At 36.5% G+C, this 18,014-nt stretch overlaps 1 protein-coding gene across 2 annotated transcripts in view; it reads left to right on the plus strand.

Annotated features, from left to right (window-relative positions):
- PCDH15 (protocadherin related 15) overlaps positions 1-18,014 on the plus strand; it is a 791,076-nt gene that overhangs the window by 602,424 nt on the left and 170,638 nt on the right. For both annotated transcript variants that reach the window (XM_037066919.1, XM_037066920.1), the window contains exons 19-21: positions 3,533-3,838; positions 8,154-8,378; positions 16,762-16,878. In XM_037066919.1, coding sequence (XP_036922814.1) covers positions 3,533-3,838; positions 8,154-8,378; positions 16,762-16,878 — 648 coding nt within the window. The remainder of the gene's footprint in view (positions 1-3,532; positions 3,839-8,153; positions 8,379-16,761; positions 16,879-18,014) is intronic.

Raw genomic sequence — 18,014 nt, forward strand, 5'->3', positions numbered from 1 at the left:
AGGTCGCTGGTATCATCAGCTGTGTTGACTGTCTAAGGCAGGATCTCTAGTTAATCCAAAGTCATGCAGTACCTTCTCAGGGTCCACTGGCAAAGGTTCATTGTACCAAGTTCCAGTCAAAGTCTCTTCTGCTTTCCAGGCCACTCGGCCAAAGGGAGCTCCCCAAAGCCGCATGGGCCTCTTCTATGGAAGCTGCAGGGGTCCACACTCCACCAAAAGCACGTGTCTTTCTTCTTCACCCAGCTGCAGGGATCTCCATTCTGGCAAAGCTGCGTGGTTTTCCCTTTTCACGTGGACAAGAGGGGACCCTTACTCTGCTGAAGCCACATGGCTCTCCCTCTAATGGCTGCCGTGTCTGGGTTTAAATCCCCCGTGCCCATCTTCCTCTGTACCCCTATTTCCGACTCCTCCCATGCTCAGTTACACCTGCCAGTATTTTTGTATTATTACAAGTTTACTGGGCTGCCATTGTTAGCCTGGGCAGGTATGACCCCTAGTCCTAGAGCCAATCTTCTCCAAGCTCCCACTCAGGCACTGTAACTCAGGGGACCTGCCCCCAGTTACATCTTGGGGGGGAAGTGACTTCATTCCCCTAGCTCCAAGCCTGGCCACAGCCATTTAACACATCCAAGTGACCCACCAAAGGCTATAGATATGTTAAATGACCATGCCATGGATTAGCTACAAGGCTATGGCTGTACAAAATAGCCCTACATGTTCCTGCTCCATGTGTCCCTTCCCCCAACTCATACCAGTGAGGGGGAAAGGGGTGAGGACATCTTTTATGTCTCCCCAGTATTCCTATACACTTTGAACTCTGTACACCATTCCAAATCTTTTTTGGGCACCCCCCCCTTCGCTGCACCCTGTATCAGTCTAGTTTCATTTTTTCGCATGTACTTGTCCAGATCTCCCAACACCATTCACTGAAGAGGCTATTTTTACTCCATGTTATGCTCCTGCCACTTTTGTCAAATATTAATTGACCATATTGACATGGTTTTATTTCTGGGCTCATTAATCTGTTCCATCAGTCTATATGTTTGTTCTTATGCCTGGACCAGACTGTTTTGATTACAGTGGCCTATTAATATGCATTGATATCAGGTATTGTGATCTCTCCTACTTTGTTCTTCTGTCTCAAAATTGCTGAGGCTCTTTGGGGTAGTTAATAATTCCATATAGATTTTTGAAATGTTTGTTCTATATCTGTGAAAAATGTCATTGATATTTAGATAGGGATTGTGTTGAATCTGTAGATTGCTTTGGGTAGCATGAACATTTTAATGATGAATTCTTCCAATCCATGAACATGGTATACACTTACACTTATTTGTGCCTTCCTTAATTTATTTCTTTAATATTCTGTAGTTTTCTGAGTACAGGTGTTTTACTTCCTTGGTTAAGTTTATTCCTAAGTTTTCATTTTTCTTGTTACTATAGTAAATGGAATTTTTTTTCTAATTTCTTTTTATGATATTTCAGTGTTGATGTACAAAAACGCCTTTGATTTTTGAATGTGGACTTTGTATCCTGCTGTTTTCCCAAATTCATTTATTAGGTCTAGTAGTTTTATTTGTGGAGTCTATAGGGTCTTCCATGTACACTACCATTTAAATTACTGATTACATAAGTGATTGATTTTTGTGACCTTAAGAATTTCCATAGGCAAAAAAAGTTACTGGAATTTTCAAGAGTGATGATATGATGAAATAAGACCTATTTATATTACTGGATTATATATATATATATATATTTCTAGTTACTTAAGCTGTGATTTTAGACAAAAAGATAACATTCTGTGTGTGTGTGTGTTGAGGGGAAGAGTATTGTGGATATTAAGTGATTATTGTCCTTGGCTCATAATTCGGCCAAATACCTTATCTTCCTTAGCAACATTTTGAGGCCTAACTATATAACCTTTTATGGCTGCTTAAATTTCCTTCAGTTTCTCTGAAGAAAAATAATATAGAACTATTTGACACAAAAGACACAGTATTGTATAGAGGTCAAAATTTATTTCATGATTAAGGTTTAGTAAGATCTCATAACACTCTATAAGAAGGCTATTCACTCAAATTTTTGGATGCGGACAGCAGCCTGCGGTGTCCACGTCATTGTGGATGAAATGAGATATTCACGGGGACTACCGAGTCCGGTGGAGGAAAAGAGACGGCATGGCTTTTCTCCCAAGGGGAGCAAAAGCCACCACCCTTGCAGGACCAGCCTTTATTGGGTTTCTCAGCACATTACATGATGGTCCTCATTTTCTATGCACAAGTTTGCTTTAGGTGGTTACCTTTTACAGAAAACAAAGGAGAGGATGCTGGTAGTCACTTCACAGAGGAGGGATATTTGCAAATGAAAAGGCGGGAGTGGCTGAACCAGTTACACTGGTCCACGGAAGGTTTAGAAGGGTTTTTAGGAAGTTACTTTGCAGTAAATGTTTGCCACAAATCTGAGTGAGGGAGTTTTTAGCAAAAAGCAAGACTCAAAGCAGACCTAGGTACATAGCAGGCCTGATCCCCCACAGGAGAACCTATCTGTGAGCTGGGCCCATGCCATGCAGAACGGTCTCCTACAATTTTCCACATTTCATTTGATGTGAAGTGATTTATATATCTTAAAATTTTCAGTTACTATATTATTATTATTACATCCACAATTCTCAATTATCATTTGGAGATTTTACTGTGATATTAAAGAAGAGCCTATTGTATGTGCTTCATCATTACCATACTTTTACTGTGACTTGAGTTTTGGAGCAGATTTAGTTTTAAATTTCACTTTCATTAATTTCACAAATATTTATTAAGTGATTTAACATAAGAAGCATTGTACTAAAAAATAGATCACTGAGATATTCATTTCTTGTGTGATACTAAGACGATAATTAAATTCCTTAAGTCCCAATTTTCTCGTTGGTAAAATAGAACCAATTTTTATTCATAAGAACATTGTGAGGATTAAATGATTATATATATATATATATATTCTGGCACAGGTGATATATGATGTATATTTTGGAAAAAAATTTTTCTAGTCCTTCCTTGACCTGCAATATATATACACATACACACACACATACATATAATTCCTAAGCATACATATGAAAATTAATATAAAAAATACTTGAATTTAAACAAATCTATAGAACCTTAAATTGTCAGTAGGTTATTTTAGAATTTGAAATCTATTAAAGAAATTATAATATAAAAAAATTCAGTACTTTGTAATGAGAGTTTTCTGTAACAATATTGTTGTTGCTAATGATATTATCAATATATTTTATGCTCATTTTCAATGAAGAATATTAATTAAACTATGCTATATTTCTTTTCATGTTCTAGGCTTTTGCATTATATCATCATTATCTTTTTAATATTCCCCCTAGAGAAAAAGAGTATTCAGTTAGAAACAAACCATGATTCATTAAATATTCTCTTTCAGAAGGGAAACATAACAAAATGAAATGTGAAAAAGACTTAATAAAATGTACTATGTGAATTTCTTTGTTTTTAATTTCATTTAGGCAACTGACCCTGATGCTGGAATAAATGGCCAAGTGTACTACAGTTTGGGCAACTTTAATAATCTTTTTCGAATCACATCCAATGGGAGTATTTACACAACAGTGAAGCTTAACAGGGAAGTCAGGGACTACTATGAACTCGTTGTTGTGGCAACTGATGGAGCGGTACACCCTCGTCATTCAACGCTGACCCTGGCCATCAGAGTTTTGGACATTGATGATAACAGTCCTGTGTTCACCAATTCAACGTATACTGTCGTCGTTGAAGAGAATCTGCCACCTGGGACCTCCTTCCTTCGAATAGAGGTGTGTGGAAGAAGCATAAATTGCATGGATCCCACGTAATGAGATTAGCTATTAGGATAGGGTTGACAGATTTAAGAAATAAAAAAATAAATAAAACACCCAGTTAAATTAATATAAGTATCTCTCAGATACTGCATTTTAAAAAATCTAATGACTCTACTTTTAGGGATATACCAAAAATTAAAGGGTGAAAGGTTGCATTTAAAAATTAAATAACACATCTAAATAGTTTTTTCAATATTAAAAATAATAATACTCCATATTTATAGTAATAATGGACAATACAATAGTCTATAAAAAGTCAGTAATTCACACTTTTACTTTTCTAAAATGCTCAATATTAATATTTTTATGTTTATTCTGTCACATTTATCTTTGTGCTCAGGCAAGTATCAAATGTCTACATATGTAAGTATGCACATATACATGTATATGTATACATACACATATGTAAAAAGTTGTCCTATACTTTACAAAAATAGGGTATGGCTATATACCTACTATTTTGTTTTGTGGTGTTTTTTTTTCAATAAATAACTGACATTCTTCTACAGCTCCAACTCTTTTTTTTATTAGTGTCTCCATACCAAATCTCCTTTTTCACTTCTCAATTGTGTTGTCACCAGAAACTCTTTATATTCTGATTCAGGAGTTTAAGATGGACCAGAAATTTTTATTTTAAGTAACTATCCCTTTAATTCTGGCACAGGTGATATATGAAGTATATTTTGGACAAAAAAATTTCTAGCCCTTCCTTGACCTGCAATCCAGAACATAAATTTTGTTGGCTTGGATATAAAAAGCTTATATTTCTTGCATAATTAAACTCAATGAATATTTAGACTATAAACAGCAATACATATGAAAAATGTGATACAAGCTGGCCAGGGAGAAGGCCATTATTTCTTTATTTATTCTTTTATTTATCTCATTTATTTGTTTATCAGTAAGCATATTTTTTCAATGTTTGTTTTATATCCACTCCTATACTAGACTTCAAACATGAAAATGATAGATTTTCTGCCTTTATGGAGTGTTTGGTCTGATGTAGCAAATGGATAAGTAAACTGTTGATTAAACTAAAAGTTCACAGTGGGAGGGGCCTAGGAGATCACAGGCGGAGCTCTTAACCTAATCTTTGGATCAAACAGAATGTTTCCTGGAGAAAGTTGCTTTCTAAAGGGTGACCTGAAGAGTAAGAGTCCTTCAAGCGAAGAGGAAGAAAGACTTTTTGTGGGTTTTAAAAAAAAATATTTTATTGTTGTTCAAGTACAGTTGTCTGTATTTACCCCTCACCACTCTCCCATCACCCAAGCCATCCCCATCTGCCTCCCCTGCTTCCACCCCCCCACCTTGATTTTGTCCATGTATCCTTTGTAGTTGTTCCCGAAATACCTTCATTCTCTTCCCCCCATTATCCCCTCCCACTTCCTCCCTGGTTACTGTCAGATAGTTCCTAATTTCAATGTCTCTGGTTATATTTTGCTTGCTTGTTTGTTTTATTGATTAGGTTCCACTTAAAGGTGAGATCATATGGTATTTTCTCTTTCTGCCTAGCTTATTTCCCTTAGCATAATGCCCTCCAGGATCATGGAGAGCATTATGCTCTCCAGTTCCATCCATGCTCTTGCAAAGGGTAGGAGCTCCTTCTTTTTTTTCTACTCAGTCATAAGGAAGAAAGACTTTCTAAGGCAGTGCAAAGAACTTGCTCAAAATCGTGGAAAAGAGGAGAGAATTAGGGGCTAAAAGGCTGGAAAATGTGTTGATCCTTTTCACCATGTTAAAGAGAATGGAGATGATCTAAAATGGAATGAAAAACAAGAAGGATTTTACCCAGGAGAAAAATAAAATCTGTGCTTTAGCATTATCTTTCTCTTTTTTTTTAAGATTTTTTATTTATTTAACTTTAGAGGGGAAGGGAAGGAGAGAAGGAGTGAAATATCAATGTATGGTAGCCTCTCATGAGTCCCCTGCTAGAAACTGGCCTGCAACCCAGGCATGTGCCCTGACTGGGAATCGAACCATGATTGTGTGGTTCGCAGGCCTGTGCTCAATCCACTGAGCTACACCAGTCAGGGCATCTTTCTCATTATTTTGTTGGTAACTGGTTAAAGGGACCCAAGTCTGGGCATTCACATAGGAGGTACTGCATCAGTGCTGCATAGTCTAACCAGCCCTCATCTTCCCAATGCCATTCTTCTTCCATCCATTTCCTCTCCCAGGCTTGCCTTCACCAGCCTGTGCTACTGAATGAAACAGTCACCCTACAAAAGATTCTTAAAAACCTATCCTTTCAGCTCAAAGACATCAGTCCAAATCCTAAACATTCTAAAGTAATATATCAGTTTTTCCCTTTGATTTGGGTATCTGTATCTTATTTCTTTGAGACAGTAACCTGGAGGGCAGAAACTATGTCTTGATTCATCTTGTTCATCTCTGTAGCACCTCACAATAATAACTATTCAATAAATATTAGGTAAATGAAAGGAGTTATAATACAGCGATTTCTACGAATGTACTATAAGATACTTGTGAGATGAAATTATTATTTGTATTTTTTCAGTTTTCTCATAGTGCTTCAATAATCTATTATGTTTATGGAAATCATTCAACATATTTATTTTTATTTTAAATAGTACTTTTCTTTTTCATCACTGTTCAAATGTTTTATTATGTAAAAGTACTTACAGGAGTTTAAGAGCAGAGAAAAAAGGTTTGCTAAAATGATAGTAAAATGAAATAAATATATGCCAACATGAACATTCAGTTGCTTTTTATGCAGCTATTCTGAAATAAGTCTAAAATGCTCTACATGAAATGCTGATCCAACAATAAGCCATTATTAGTTATCATTTTCATGCCTAATACTCTTATTGATTAACCTCAATATAACTTGAAGCTGAGAAGTTTGATTATACTTGTGCAGTAGTGCACCAGTGGCCAGAAAACTGTAACGAAATCTGGCATGCTGTCTGTTTTTCTCAATTACTTTTTATTGTATTTGTTCTGTTACCATTTATCCCCGCGTACCTTCTTGCACTTCTACCGACCCCCTCCCCAAATTTCTGTTGTTTTAAGTCATTCAGTTTGCAGTACTTTGTTCCAGCTGCCCAAGTAAACCAACACCAGCCCTCACACCCCGAGTCTTTCAATGTCCTGCTTCAGAGTGAGCACCACTGAAAAAGGGAGAGGTACTGAGCATAAGCAGTCACCCTCAAACACTGCCTTTCTGCAGTGTCCTATGTGGGGTGGAGCAGAGCCCCAAAACTAGGAAGAAGCATCTCTTTGACTAATTAAGGAGGCAGGGCTAAATTTGGGGTGTTCTGAGTCCCCGAAATCCATTCATATACTACAGTGTCCTTCCATCTGTCTGAGTCCTGAATTTTCCTGAGCCCCTGATAGAAGATTGTTTCTTCTGTCTACTTCCCCATCCACTTGCCACCTTTCTCTTTACCTGTTATTTAAAAATAAACCCCTGTGTGACGAGATAATTTGGTTTCAGTGGCAGGATAACTCGGAGTAATCAGTGTTTAGTCCTCATCTGTGCTTTATTCTGATGATCCGCCTCCCCATCAAATAATGTCAGGAAGCTGGAATGGTGCTTGAAATCAGAGACTCTCTAAGATACAAACAGCTTTATTAGTAGAACTTAGTTTTATTTCAATGAAACATTTAATTCATATAAACCCATCATCTGATTCTTAAGACAAAACGAATACAGTATAGATGATTTTTCAAAATCATGCATCTGCTCTTTCTACCTACTCAAACCATCTCTACCAACATCCGATATGTATGTTTCTGTATTCTTCTTTTATTTTTATGTTCTTTTTTTATTGTTGTTCAAGTACGGTTGTTTCCATTTTCCTGCCACCACTTCCCCCCACCCCACCCACCCCCACCTCCCACCTTCAATCCTTCTCCTGCTTTGGCTTTGCCCATGGGTCCTTTGGACATGTTCCCTGATGGCCCTTCCCAAGGTTCTATGATCAGCAGGAAATAATGATCATTTATGATCATATGTATTTCTTTACTGTGGTATGATTATTTTACTTGGTAGTTTTTCAGGTAAAGTAAATTTAGCAATGAGATCAACAAAACAAAATCTCATGTCGCTGGCTATATTTCTTTATTTCTCTCTCTCCTCCCTCTCCAGAAAATTACTTAGCAAAAGTGCTTTTCTCTGAAACGTGACTTTTGGTCAACATTAAACATCTGCTGTCATAAGCGCTAACATTTAACATTCATCTGTCTTTCTTCCCTCTTTTATGGTAATGCCACTGTTGTAAGTATTCTTTTGCTTAACTTGTTGCAGGCCACAGATGCTGACCTTGGAGCAAACGTGTCTTATCGAATAAGAAGCCCAGAAGTGAAACATATTTTTGCACTCCACCCATTTACAGGAGTACTCTCCCTTTTAAGGAGTTTGGACTATGAGTCATTTCCACCCCAAGAAGCAAGCATCACTTTTATAGTGGAGGCCTTTGATATTTATGGGACAATGCCACCTGGTATTGCGACTGTCACAGTGATAGTAAAGGTAAGGGGTATAGATCACCTCCGGTTGCCTGCTTTGCACTCTCACATGTAGCTTCTGTTTTTCATACTGTGACCATAGTATTTAGTGTAACAACTTCTAATAAAACAGTGGTACCAGACCCAGAACACAGGTTTTGAAATGTGAAATATTTATGAGGACTTGAGAAATAAATATATCATTTAGCTATAAGTGATAAATACGAAGGAAACACTAAAAATTAATTAAAACACTGTGGCTGCCTGAGCCTGCCATTAGCTCTGTGATTTCAACCGAATCCTAATATCTTCAAACTGCACTTTCCTCCAAATTCCACAGCAGCAGAAATAACAACTTTACCCAATTCCTTCAAATAAAAAAATTAAAAATATTAAATCACTCAGTGATTGTGTGCTAAGCCTCAAGGATAATTTAGTTTAGTTTAGTTTGGAAGCTGAGTTTCTAGAATGAAATAAGCTTTGGGATCACATAAAATTATATTATGTTATGGTTCAACCACTTCAAGTTCTGTAATTTTGGGGGCTTTCTTGACGTCCCTCGGTCTGTTATCTCATCCGTTAAAATACCCTGTAGGGCCATACCATTTTATCAGTCAAATCTTCTTGGTCAATAACTTGTATCGGAAGTTATTCCTGATTTATTGTACATTTAAACCAAATCTTATTCAATATTTAATTGTAGATATTTTCAACGCCACTTCTCTCAAGTGATACAAGCATAAATATATTTACAGAATATTTTCCCAAATGTAGATTGACCCTTGCTTTCTTTTCTCTTGAGCACTCAGGGTGAGATTATCACAGAGAGCTTTAAAACCCTATTGTGTGTTATCATACCTGTTTGTTTTTAGGAGAAATGGAATAGAGTTCTCATTTTTTCACTTGTATAGATCTTCCGTAAGCTTACAAATTTCCTGCTATTTGTCTGTTTACTTGCAGTACTCACAGGCTGCTTTGCCGATAACATAATTGCATGGTATTTGCTAAGAGATATTTCTACTCAAAACAGTCACCACAGGGAAAGCATCTGGAAGATTTCTCTTCAAAACTTAGAAGAAATATAATTTTTTATAGAAAAATAAAAGAAATATCAAGTATTCTAGGCCATCAAACTCAGTTAAAATTGAACTAATCATGGGGAAATTGGAGTAATATTTGGAAGTAAAAATATTTTCACAATAGAAAGAAAATAGAATTATACGGCAATACCTACCAAGAGCTTTCTTACTTTATTTTATTTTATTTATTTATCTTTAGAGAGGAAGGGAAGGAGAGAAGGAGAGAAGTATCAATGTATGGTTGCCTCTCATGAGTCCCCTGCTGGGAACTGGCCTCAACCCAGCCATGTGCCCTGACTGGGAATCGAACTGTGATCATATGGTTCACGGGCCCGCGCTCAATCCACTGAGCTATGCCAGCCAGGGCTGCCAAGAGCTTTCTTGATGCCACATTTTAAGGACCCAAAACAAAATCAATAATGATGATAAAATAATATGTTTTTATTGAAAAAAATTATAGAACATTGATAAAAAACAAAGCCTGTTTCATTGTACATTTATTGAATATCTGGAAGAGTTGAATCAGCGATAGTAGAAAATTAGATCATATGAATGAATCTCTGGAAAATAAATATAAAACTCTAAACAGTTTAAAACATAAATTCAGAGAAAAATCTGATGTTACACACTAATTTCTAATGTACAACAGAAAATGCACGGAAATAAAGATCTGTTTTCTATAGTAAGTCAGAAGCTGAATACAAGCCAGAAAAAAATGAAATATATTAATAGATAGACAATGCTTAACAATAATAAAAGGAGTGTAAAGGACTTGCTCAAGATAAAAAGGATAACTTAAGTCATTTTGCTGATTACAATTTTACACCGAATGCCTACGTAGGAGCAGAAAGAAGACTGAGGGAGACACTTCCCTGGAGGAAGGAGACAGGGGTGCATCCTGGTTTTGTTTGCCTGGCATAGTGGTACAGGTGTGGGAGTGGGCAGAACTAGGTGGAGGCATCTGAGATGGAAAACTATCCATAAGGGCCAAGGACGTCGGGATGTACAATGAGCCTTGAAGACGATGCTAGCACTTTCATCTTTCAAAGGGGTTTCGTCCTCCAGGTACAAAGAAATCTTTCCATGCCCATAGAATATAGAGAACAGGCTTTTCTAGCTTTTCTAGATAGGAACTCAATGTCCAGTGTCAAGGTGCCATTTACCAAACCATGGACACCAGGCAGTTGCTGATGTGCCACTGGAACTCCACGGTGACAGGATTGGCACAGTCTCGGTTTTGACTGGGTCACAAGAGCTGCAGTACAAGAGACCAGGAGGTAGTCCAGGACTCACACAAATAAGAAACTCTGCACATTTCAAGATGTACAGCGTATTTTCTTCCCTTCTTCTGGAAGCAGGAGATTGAATTAAAGATGATTTCAATGAACCAGCTAGTGAGATTATGTTCTAATGGAGTGATCATTATTTTTTTACAACTTGGGGTTGATTCTTCCCTTGGAGTTGGTTGAACTGGAGATGAATGTGTTTTGGGGTATAGTCTTCAAATGTTTCTTTCTATTTTGTTCTGCGCTGTCATATTATTGTGCACTGTGTTTTCCTAATATATTAATCAGAAGTGTTAAAAATGTGAGCACATCCGGGAGAGAATCGTGGGCTGAGTCAGATAGCTTCTTAAAGTAACTGCACATTGTGCTGTTCTAGAGTTTCACAACCAGGATGTGGCATATTACCTCTGAAGAACCAAAGCCGAGGAAACGAATAAAAATGTATATGCTCAGAGATTTTACCTTTTCCCCCCTTCAGTGATGATCACAGTTTCCCCTGCATGCCAAGGCAAGTGGCATGCAGGCTGGCTACGGCTACTAGTTTCCAAAATGGAACTGCCTCCTAGTAGGGACAACAGATGCGGATGAGCCTTGTTGATGCTAGTTACTGCTAAGCACTGCCATTATTTCCCAAGCCCACCGTTGCTATAGCTGATATCTTCACCCTGATGAATTGGCTGCCATATTTGGGAGGTATACGTGATACACCAGAATCTTCAATATATTCTCTGTAAAACTACAAGTAGTAGTAGTTAGTGCCTTCAGTAGCTCAGTATCTGCAGGGTCTCTGTGGATATATTTCATGGAGCATCAGCTCAACAATATGGTAATGGGTTTCAGATACAAAGAATTTCAGTAGACAATGGATTTGGGAAACACTGGGCTATACAAAAGCAAACAGATCTCTACATTGTAGACCATCATATAGGAGCTTTAATATGCTAATGCACATTGTGAATCTCGATAAAATAAAATGTAATTTCCCAAAATTGATCAAGGGACTTTTTTGTTTGTAAAGCTTCTCAAAGGATAATTTTTTTAAAAATTCATTTTAGAAAAAAGTTATCAGTTTTTAGTGAAAATAACTATTTCTAGGCTTGAATAGACTGCTTTAAGAATATGAATACAGCTACAACAACTGCCTTTTTACCAAAAAAGGCTTACGGGTAATTATAAAAATTCTCTTCAGAGAAATGCAATGTTCAGAAGCTCACTAGATTGCCACGTTAAAAGTATGGTAACTAGTTGGAAGAATTTTTTAAATGTAAAATAGTATTTGAAAGAGATATTTTAGAAGATTTATGTGGATATTTTAAATGAAAATTCCACTTGTCTTACACATAATTTTCTGATAACGTTGCCAATTCTCTTTCTCCTTACCTGTGCAGATCCCCAGAATTAAACCACAGCTCTATCCTTTACTGCCGGATGAGCAATTTAATCTCTTTAAGTTTTTGGAGTTTTTTATTTGTAGAGTAGGAGTGATGGTAATAATAATAGCTAACATATTTTGGCAAACTAATTGAGATGATAAATTTAAAACTTCTAGCATCTGCCTGATAATGCCTAATAACCGACCAAGTAAAAATCGACCATACACAATGCGCGCACACATGTCTCTGTTAGCGCATCTCTGAGAGAGTCTAAAATAGGGTGATGCTGTTTGAACCTGCTCATTGATTTGAGCTCAGAATACACACTCATAGTCCTAATTGGCCAAAATGGCATGGCTTAGAAAAATTCCAGAAATGTACCAACTCCTTTTCCTCCACATTACCGTGTAACACAGGGAATCTAGAAGGGAGTGGAATTACATATTAAATCACCAGGCTTTTCAACAGTGCACAGTGTTATCCTCTGATTTAATTGTCAATTTGGGAAGACTGTTTTAGGTGGCAGAATTCATGAGTGGTGGGACAGTTGCTCAGATAACAGAAATGCATCCTATGTTAAATTAAATTAGTTAAACTTCTTGCAATACACTCTCATCATATCCTTGTACTTCTTTTATAACATCCATCACATTTGATATTATTTATTAAATTTTTGCCTCCCACACTAAACTGTAACCTCGCTACCAGCAGGCAGTCTGCCTTTCATGGTGCTAACCACATCCCCAGCACCAAAAGTGCCACCTAATGCCCAGAGTGGAAACCCCATCAATATTTGTAACACTGAGAGCCATGCTGTAGATTTTCCATTTGTGACAAAGGATAAGTTGGATTACACTATATAGATATACTGCCCCCGAAAGAATTCAGAATAGCTTAAACTCAGAAATAAAAACAACACTAAAAACAAATTTACACAACTAAAAAGAAAGATTCCAGGATAAGTTTTCATTTAAAAAAGTTGATATAAATATATGACTTGTGTTTGAGATCCATGCAAAACAGAAAAAAAAGTTTGTCTGGATATGGCCCCTCTTTTAACCCTATGTTCAAAACCACAACAAAGGGAGAAGTGAGAAAAGTCAAGGAGAAAAACCAAGGGGGAGAACGAAACAGCAGAAGGCAGGTAGTTCTATGAGACACAGTAAACAGAGGGTCTGATAGTGGGAAACAGAACTAGTAACAAGCCACAGAGAAATCAGCTCTGTAGTCTGCCAAGGAAGACTAGGCATCAGCCCCATAAGTCTTAAGGGATTTTGGAGGGCAGGGCAGCCAAACAGTTCTACATGGGTAGTGCTAACACTAAACAGTATTGCGGTAGTAATGGAAGTCATTTTTTAAAATACTTTATTTATTTATCTTTAGAGGAGAAGGGAAGGAGAGAAGGATCAATGTATGGTTGCCTCTGGTGTGTCCCCTGCTGGGAACTGGCCTGCAACCCAGGCATGTGCCCTGATTGGGAATCGAACCGCGATCGTGTGGTTCGCAGGCCCACACTCAATCCACTGAGCTACACCAGCCAGGGCTGGAAGTCATTTTTTGTGTGACAGTTGAAGATTGGGGCTAGCATTCTCTATATTTCCATTATTTTTAAAAAGATGATCAGAATATAACCAGTTATTTCTTTTCTATCAGTAAAAGTCTTTTATTCAGAACAGTTTTTCCCCATAATTTAAGAAAATTATTTTTAAAAATTGCCACCTCTTTCTCTTTATGTCTTATGAAGAACCTGCCATTAATTCCTAATCTCACCTGCAAATTCTATTTTCTTGGTAGGCTCATTAAAAAAGTTCTCTTAAATATACTTGCTAATATGCCAAAATAGAAATCATTTTTATGATTAGTTTAGCCTCCAGTTTAGAATAATAAATAAATGAAACATATTTTTCCCTCCTAGCTAGCTGTACCTTTAGGTATGGTTTTACATGGGACCAAATTGTAAGTTTAACTAGCACAACATTTTTTTTTTTAAAAAGAGCATTGTGGTGTTCTAATTGAGAACTATGGTAACACTCAGGATAGGCTTTAGAAACGTGAAAATTAGTTATTGTTCAGATAAACAATACTATAACAATGGAAAGCAAACTATTAAGAGTCTTAGTAATAAAATACACAGGTACTAGTAACAGGTGTACAGAGAAGGAAATGTTTCTACTTGCCAATACTACCCTCTAGTGGAGTAACGGGCAATAGACGGTGGCTTGGTTTTTGAGATTGAAGCTTATCCTTAATTTAATGCATAATAGAGCATTTGTACAGAAACAGGCTATGTGTCCATTTTTCTTCTGTCATCTCTGAAGGATAAATACGCCCAAATATTGATTATGCTCATTGGCATTACATTTCAATAAATTTTATAATTTGATATAATGCATTATGTAAGAGCTACATGCAACTGGCTGTACATCTTAGCTACAATAAAAGATTGTAGCCCCAAAATGTATACAATGTACCATAAGAAGTACTGTTATAATAATTGTATTGATTTATTCTACATCCTGTCAATGGCAAACAAATAAGTTAGAGAAACCATCTTTGAATGGTCTTCAGTTATTTAGAGCCTGAGATTTGCATCTAATCAGTTTGTGAGGCCAGATTATGAAATGGTCATTTTGCATTCAGTTAGAAGGCAAATCTAGTAAATACTTTCTCAGGAGAAATGGGACCCAGTTTTCAGCACTGTTAGCAGCTGTATTGACATAGTTGTAACATATCATATTTTTTCCTGAAGAATTAAATTGTCCAAAAGATACCTTGTAACATTAGGGTTTTCAATGTCCCCTGGGAGGTGGGAGAAGAAAATTCGTAAGAACATAATGAGTTTATATGACTTTAGGAATCTGTATACAGAAAATTTACAATACTGAGCTCCTTCTTTTGTAAACTCTAGAAGTTAAGATTTAGGAGTACAATATGATTTCCACCTTTTAATTACAAGATTCACTAATGAAGGTAATTGGCACTCTTGAGAAGAGCAGGAGATGGTATGCATGCCCGCGTTTTATGTACAGTATTTACTCCACACCCTGAAACCTCAAGGTCAACACCTTATACTGCCCTCCTTAAGGAGATCCCCTGCTTCCTGAGTTCATCTACTTGTTCAGATTCTAAAGTTCATAGTTTACAAAAAAAAAAAAAAAACTCTTCTTTGTTTTATGGAAGAGTGTTAATGTTATACGTCAAAATGGAGAAAATTTGTACGTACATTTTATTTTTCAGTTTTGCTCACAGTTCAGGACCTCCTATTTCTTACTGGAGGCCACAGATTTCTTCATATTCGCAATTCAGAAGTCAGCTGTATAGGGAACATAAAACAAGCTCTATTTGATTGTAAGAGATAATTACCCTGACCTCTTATCAAAGAGGTGTTTAGAGTCCGTGAATTAGTGTGTCCCCAGTTTACACTGAACAAGAAACTTGTTGGATCAGAGGAAATATCATAGACAGTGTACAATAGTCTTCTTCTTTTATTTTCAATGACGAGTGAGAAACAGATGACCTGGAGAGTGAGGTAATTAACAGATGGAGCTTTGGGTGCAAATATGTTTGATCCAAATTACCCAAAACAATGCCAGGCATAATGATTATGTTAGAATAGATATGTTAAAGGAATTTAAATCAACCAAGGTCATAAGTGTTGCTTTTTGAGGAAAAATAATATGCAATTCTCTATAAAATGCTGTAGTGAAAAAAAAATGATCTTGTTCTCTGGGGACCAGAAATGTCAACTTAGCTCTGCCAGGTAAGTAATTTACTTTAGGTAAACCAACCTATTGGTAGAATCAGTGTCTTTACCGGCTTTAAAGCACTAACGTGAAATTAGCACAGGGGCACCTTTTCCTCTGACACCATATATTCCCAGTGACTAGCACGGGGTCATAAAAATTGGAGGAACTTGGTAAATATTTATTTAATGAGTGATATCATATAAATAAAAAAGGTGCTTACATCACTGAATTGTGAACATTAAAGAAGATGCATATAAATACTTCAAAAATTTTTAAAGTAAATGATTGTTTTCTGTGTATAAAAACATCTATCTAATCAAATTTCTCATTATCATAGTGTGCTATAAGGTAAACATTCTTTAATCATTTTACAGTTATAAAAGTGTAAGATTGCATCAAAAGATATTTCACACTTTGCATTTTAAATCGTACCATTATGCTAAGTATCTAAAGACTTTGAAGTTACAACAGAAACGTTAGAGAGCTTCTGAAAAAAGTAACAGCAAAACAAACATAAAAACACCATCTTCTACGTGTATCTCTGAATGCCTTTTTTGGGTAAAATTTGTTCCTACTTGTTTCCAAAGTTCAATTGTACATCATTCCAATAAAAGTATCTTTAGAGAAAATTTCGAGCATTACCCTAGTCTCTAAAAGGAGTATTTTGGGTGGTGGTGGGAGTTGGGGTGATGGATTATTTACTCCAGTGGAATGGCCTTTGGTTGATATCATGCACATGAATAACATGCAGCACCTCTGACGATGTACCGAGTGCCATTCAGAAGTGAAAGCAATGGAATTGAGAGGATGGAAGGCTGACAGTGGCAAATGGGTTACATGGTAGAAAGAGATGGAGCCAGTCAAGTAACCAGACACCTAACCCAGTTTCAACTCAAGCACTAAACCCTTAATTGTGTTTTACAGGATATGAATGATTATCCTCCGGTGTTCAGTAAACGTATCTACAAAGGGATTGTGGCTCCGGATGCTGTCAAGGGTACACCCATCACAAGCGTTTATGCTGAAGATGCAGACCCTCCTGTAAGTGGAAGACATTGATTAATACCGTGAACTGTAGTAAGACAGCCTTTAACACTCATGACTGAGGGACCCAGGTCCTAAGGCAACATATGTGGTTTGTATGTTTCACACTGTTCACTCATTCATTTTTGTGTTCCTGCCCATTGCATCCACAGGTACAGAACTTATTTCCTGTGGTTATTATTGAGCTTAGACAGTTAGAGATATGCTTTTTGTTTCACTGGAATTGGAATTTTACTATTTTCCAGTTTATCAAGTAATAATGATAAATATATATGAAAAGCATTGTCTAGATTTGGAACCAATATCATTTGGATTCTTTATGTAGAATAATATAAGCTTGGTTTAGCCAAGATAGGTTTTATCTTACATATTTGTCATTTTATTCGCATATGGCTACTTTGTTATCAAACTCTAAATCAGCATGACATAATACTTACATTGAATGTGATAAATTAAAATCATAATATAGCTTTTAGAACATATTTAATACATTATTTTCTTATCTAGGATACTACCTCTTTGAGAGACTCATACTACCTTTCATGATTGAGAGGTTTTAATTAAAATATTATAGCAGAAGTGAGTCAAATTTTTCTTAATGTTATTATCTTAATGATAGTGAAAGGACAGCAAACTCACAGTTATTAACAACCACACCTAAAACAAAAGCAAACCAAGAGGACAGCTAGATCGGGAGCGGAACCATAGAAATGAAGATCACATGGAGGGTTAGCAACAGGGGAGTGGGAGGAGGAGAAGGGGGGAGAAGGTACAGAAAATAGCATAGACAGTAGGTAGAAAAAAGTTAGGGGGAGGGCAAGAATAGTAGGGGAAATACAGAATCTAAAGAACTTGAGACACGTGGTCATAAACTAAAGGGGGGGAGGGGGTGTGCAGGGTGGAGGGGAATGAAAAGGGAATAGAACAACTGTGATGGTATAATCAATAAAATATATTTAAAAAATAGCATATAGAAGTAATAGTATCTACATAACAATGCTTCCTATAAATAACTTGAGTATTATATATATATATTAATTACATATTCTCATAATAACCAAATTCTGGAGATTTTTTTTTACTTAAAGTGAGCTCACACTGTACATTAGTGACTAACATACAAAAAACTAATG

The sequence above is a fragment of the Sturnira hondurensis genome, unplaced genomic scaffold, assembly GCF_014824575.4.
Source record: "Sturnira hondurensis isolate 20B ecotype Veracruz unplaced genomic scaffold, ASM1482457v3 Scaffold0016684, whole genome shotgun sequence".
NCBI lineage: Eukaryota > Metazoa > Chordata > Mammalia > Chiroptera > Phyllostomidae > Sturnira > Sturnira hondurensis.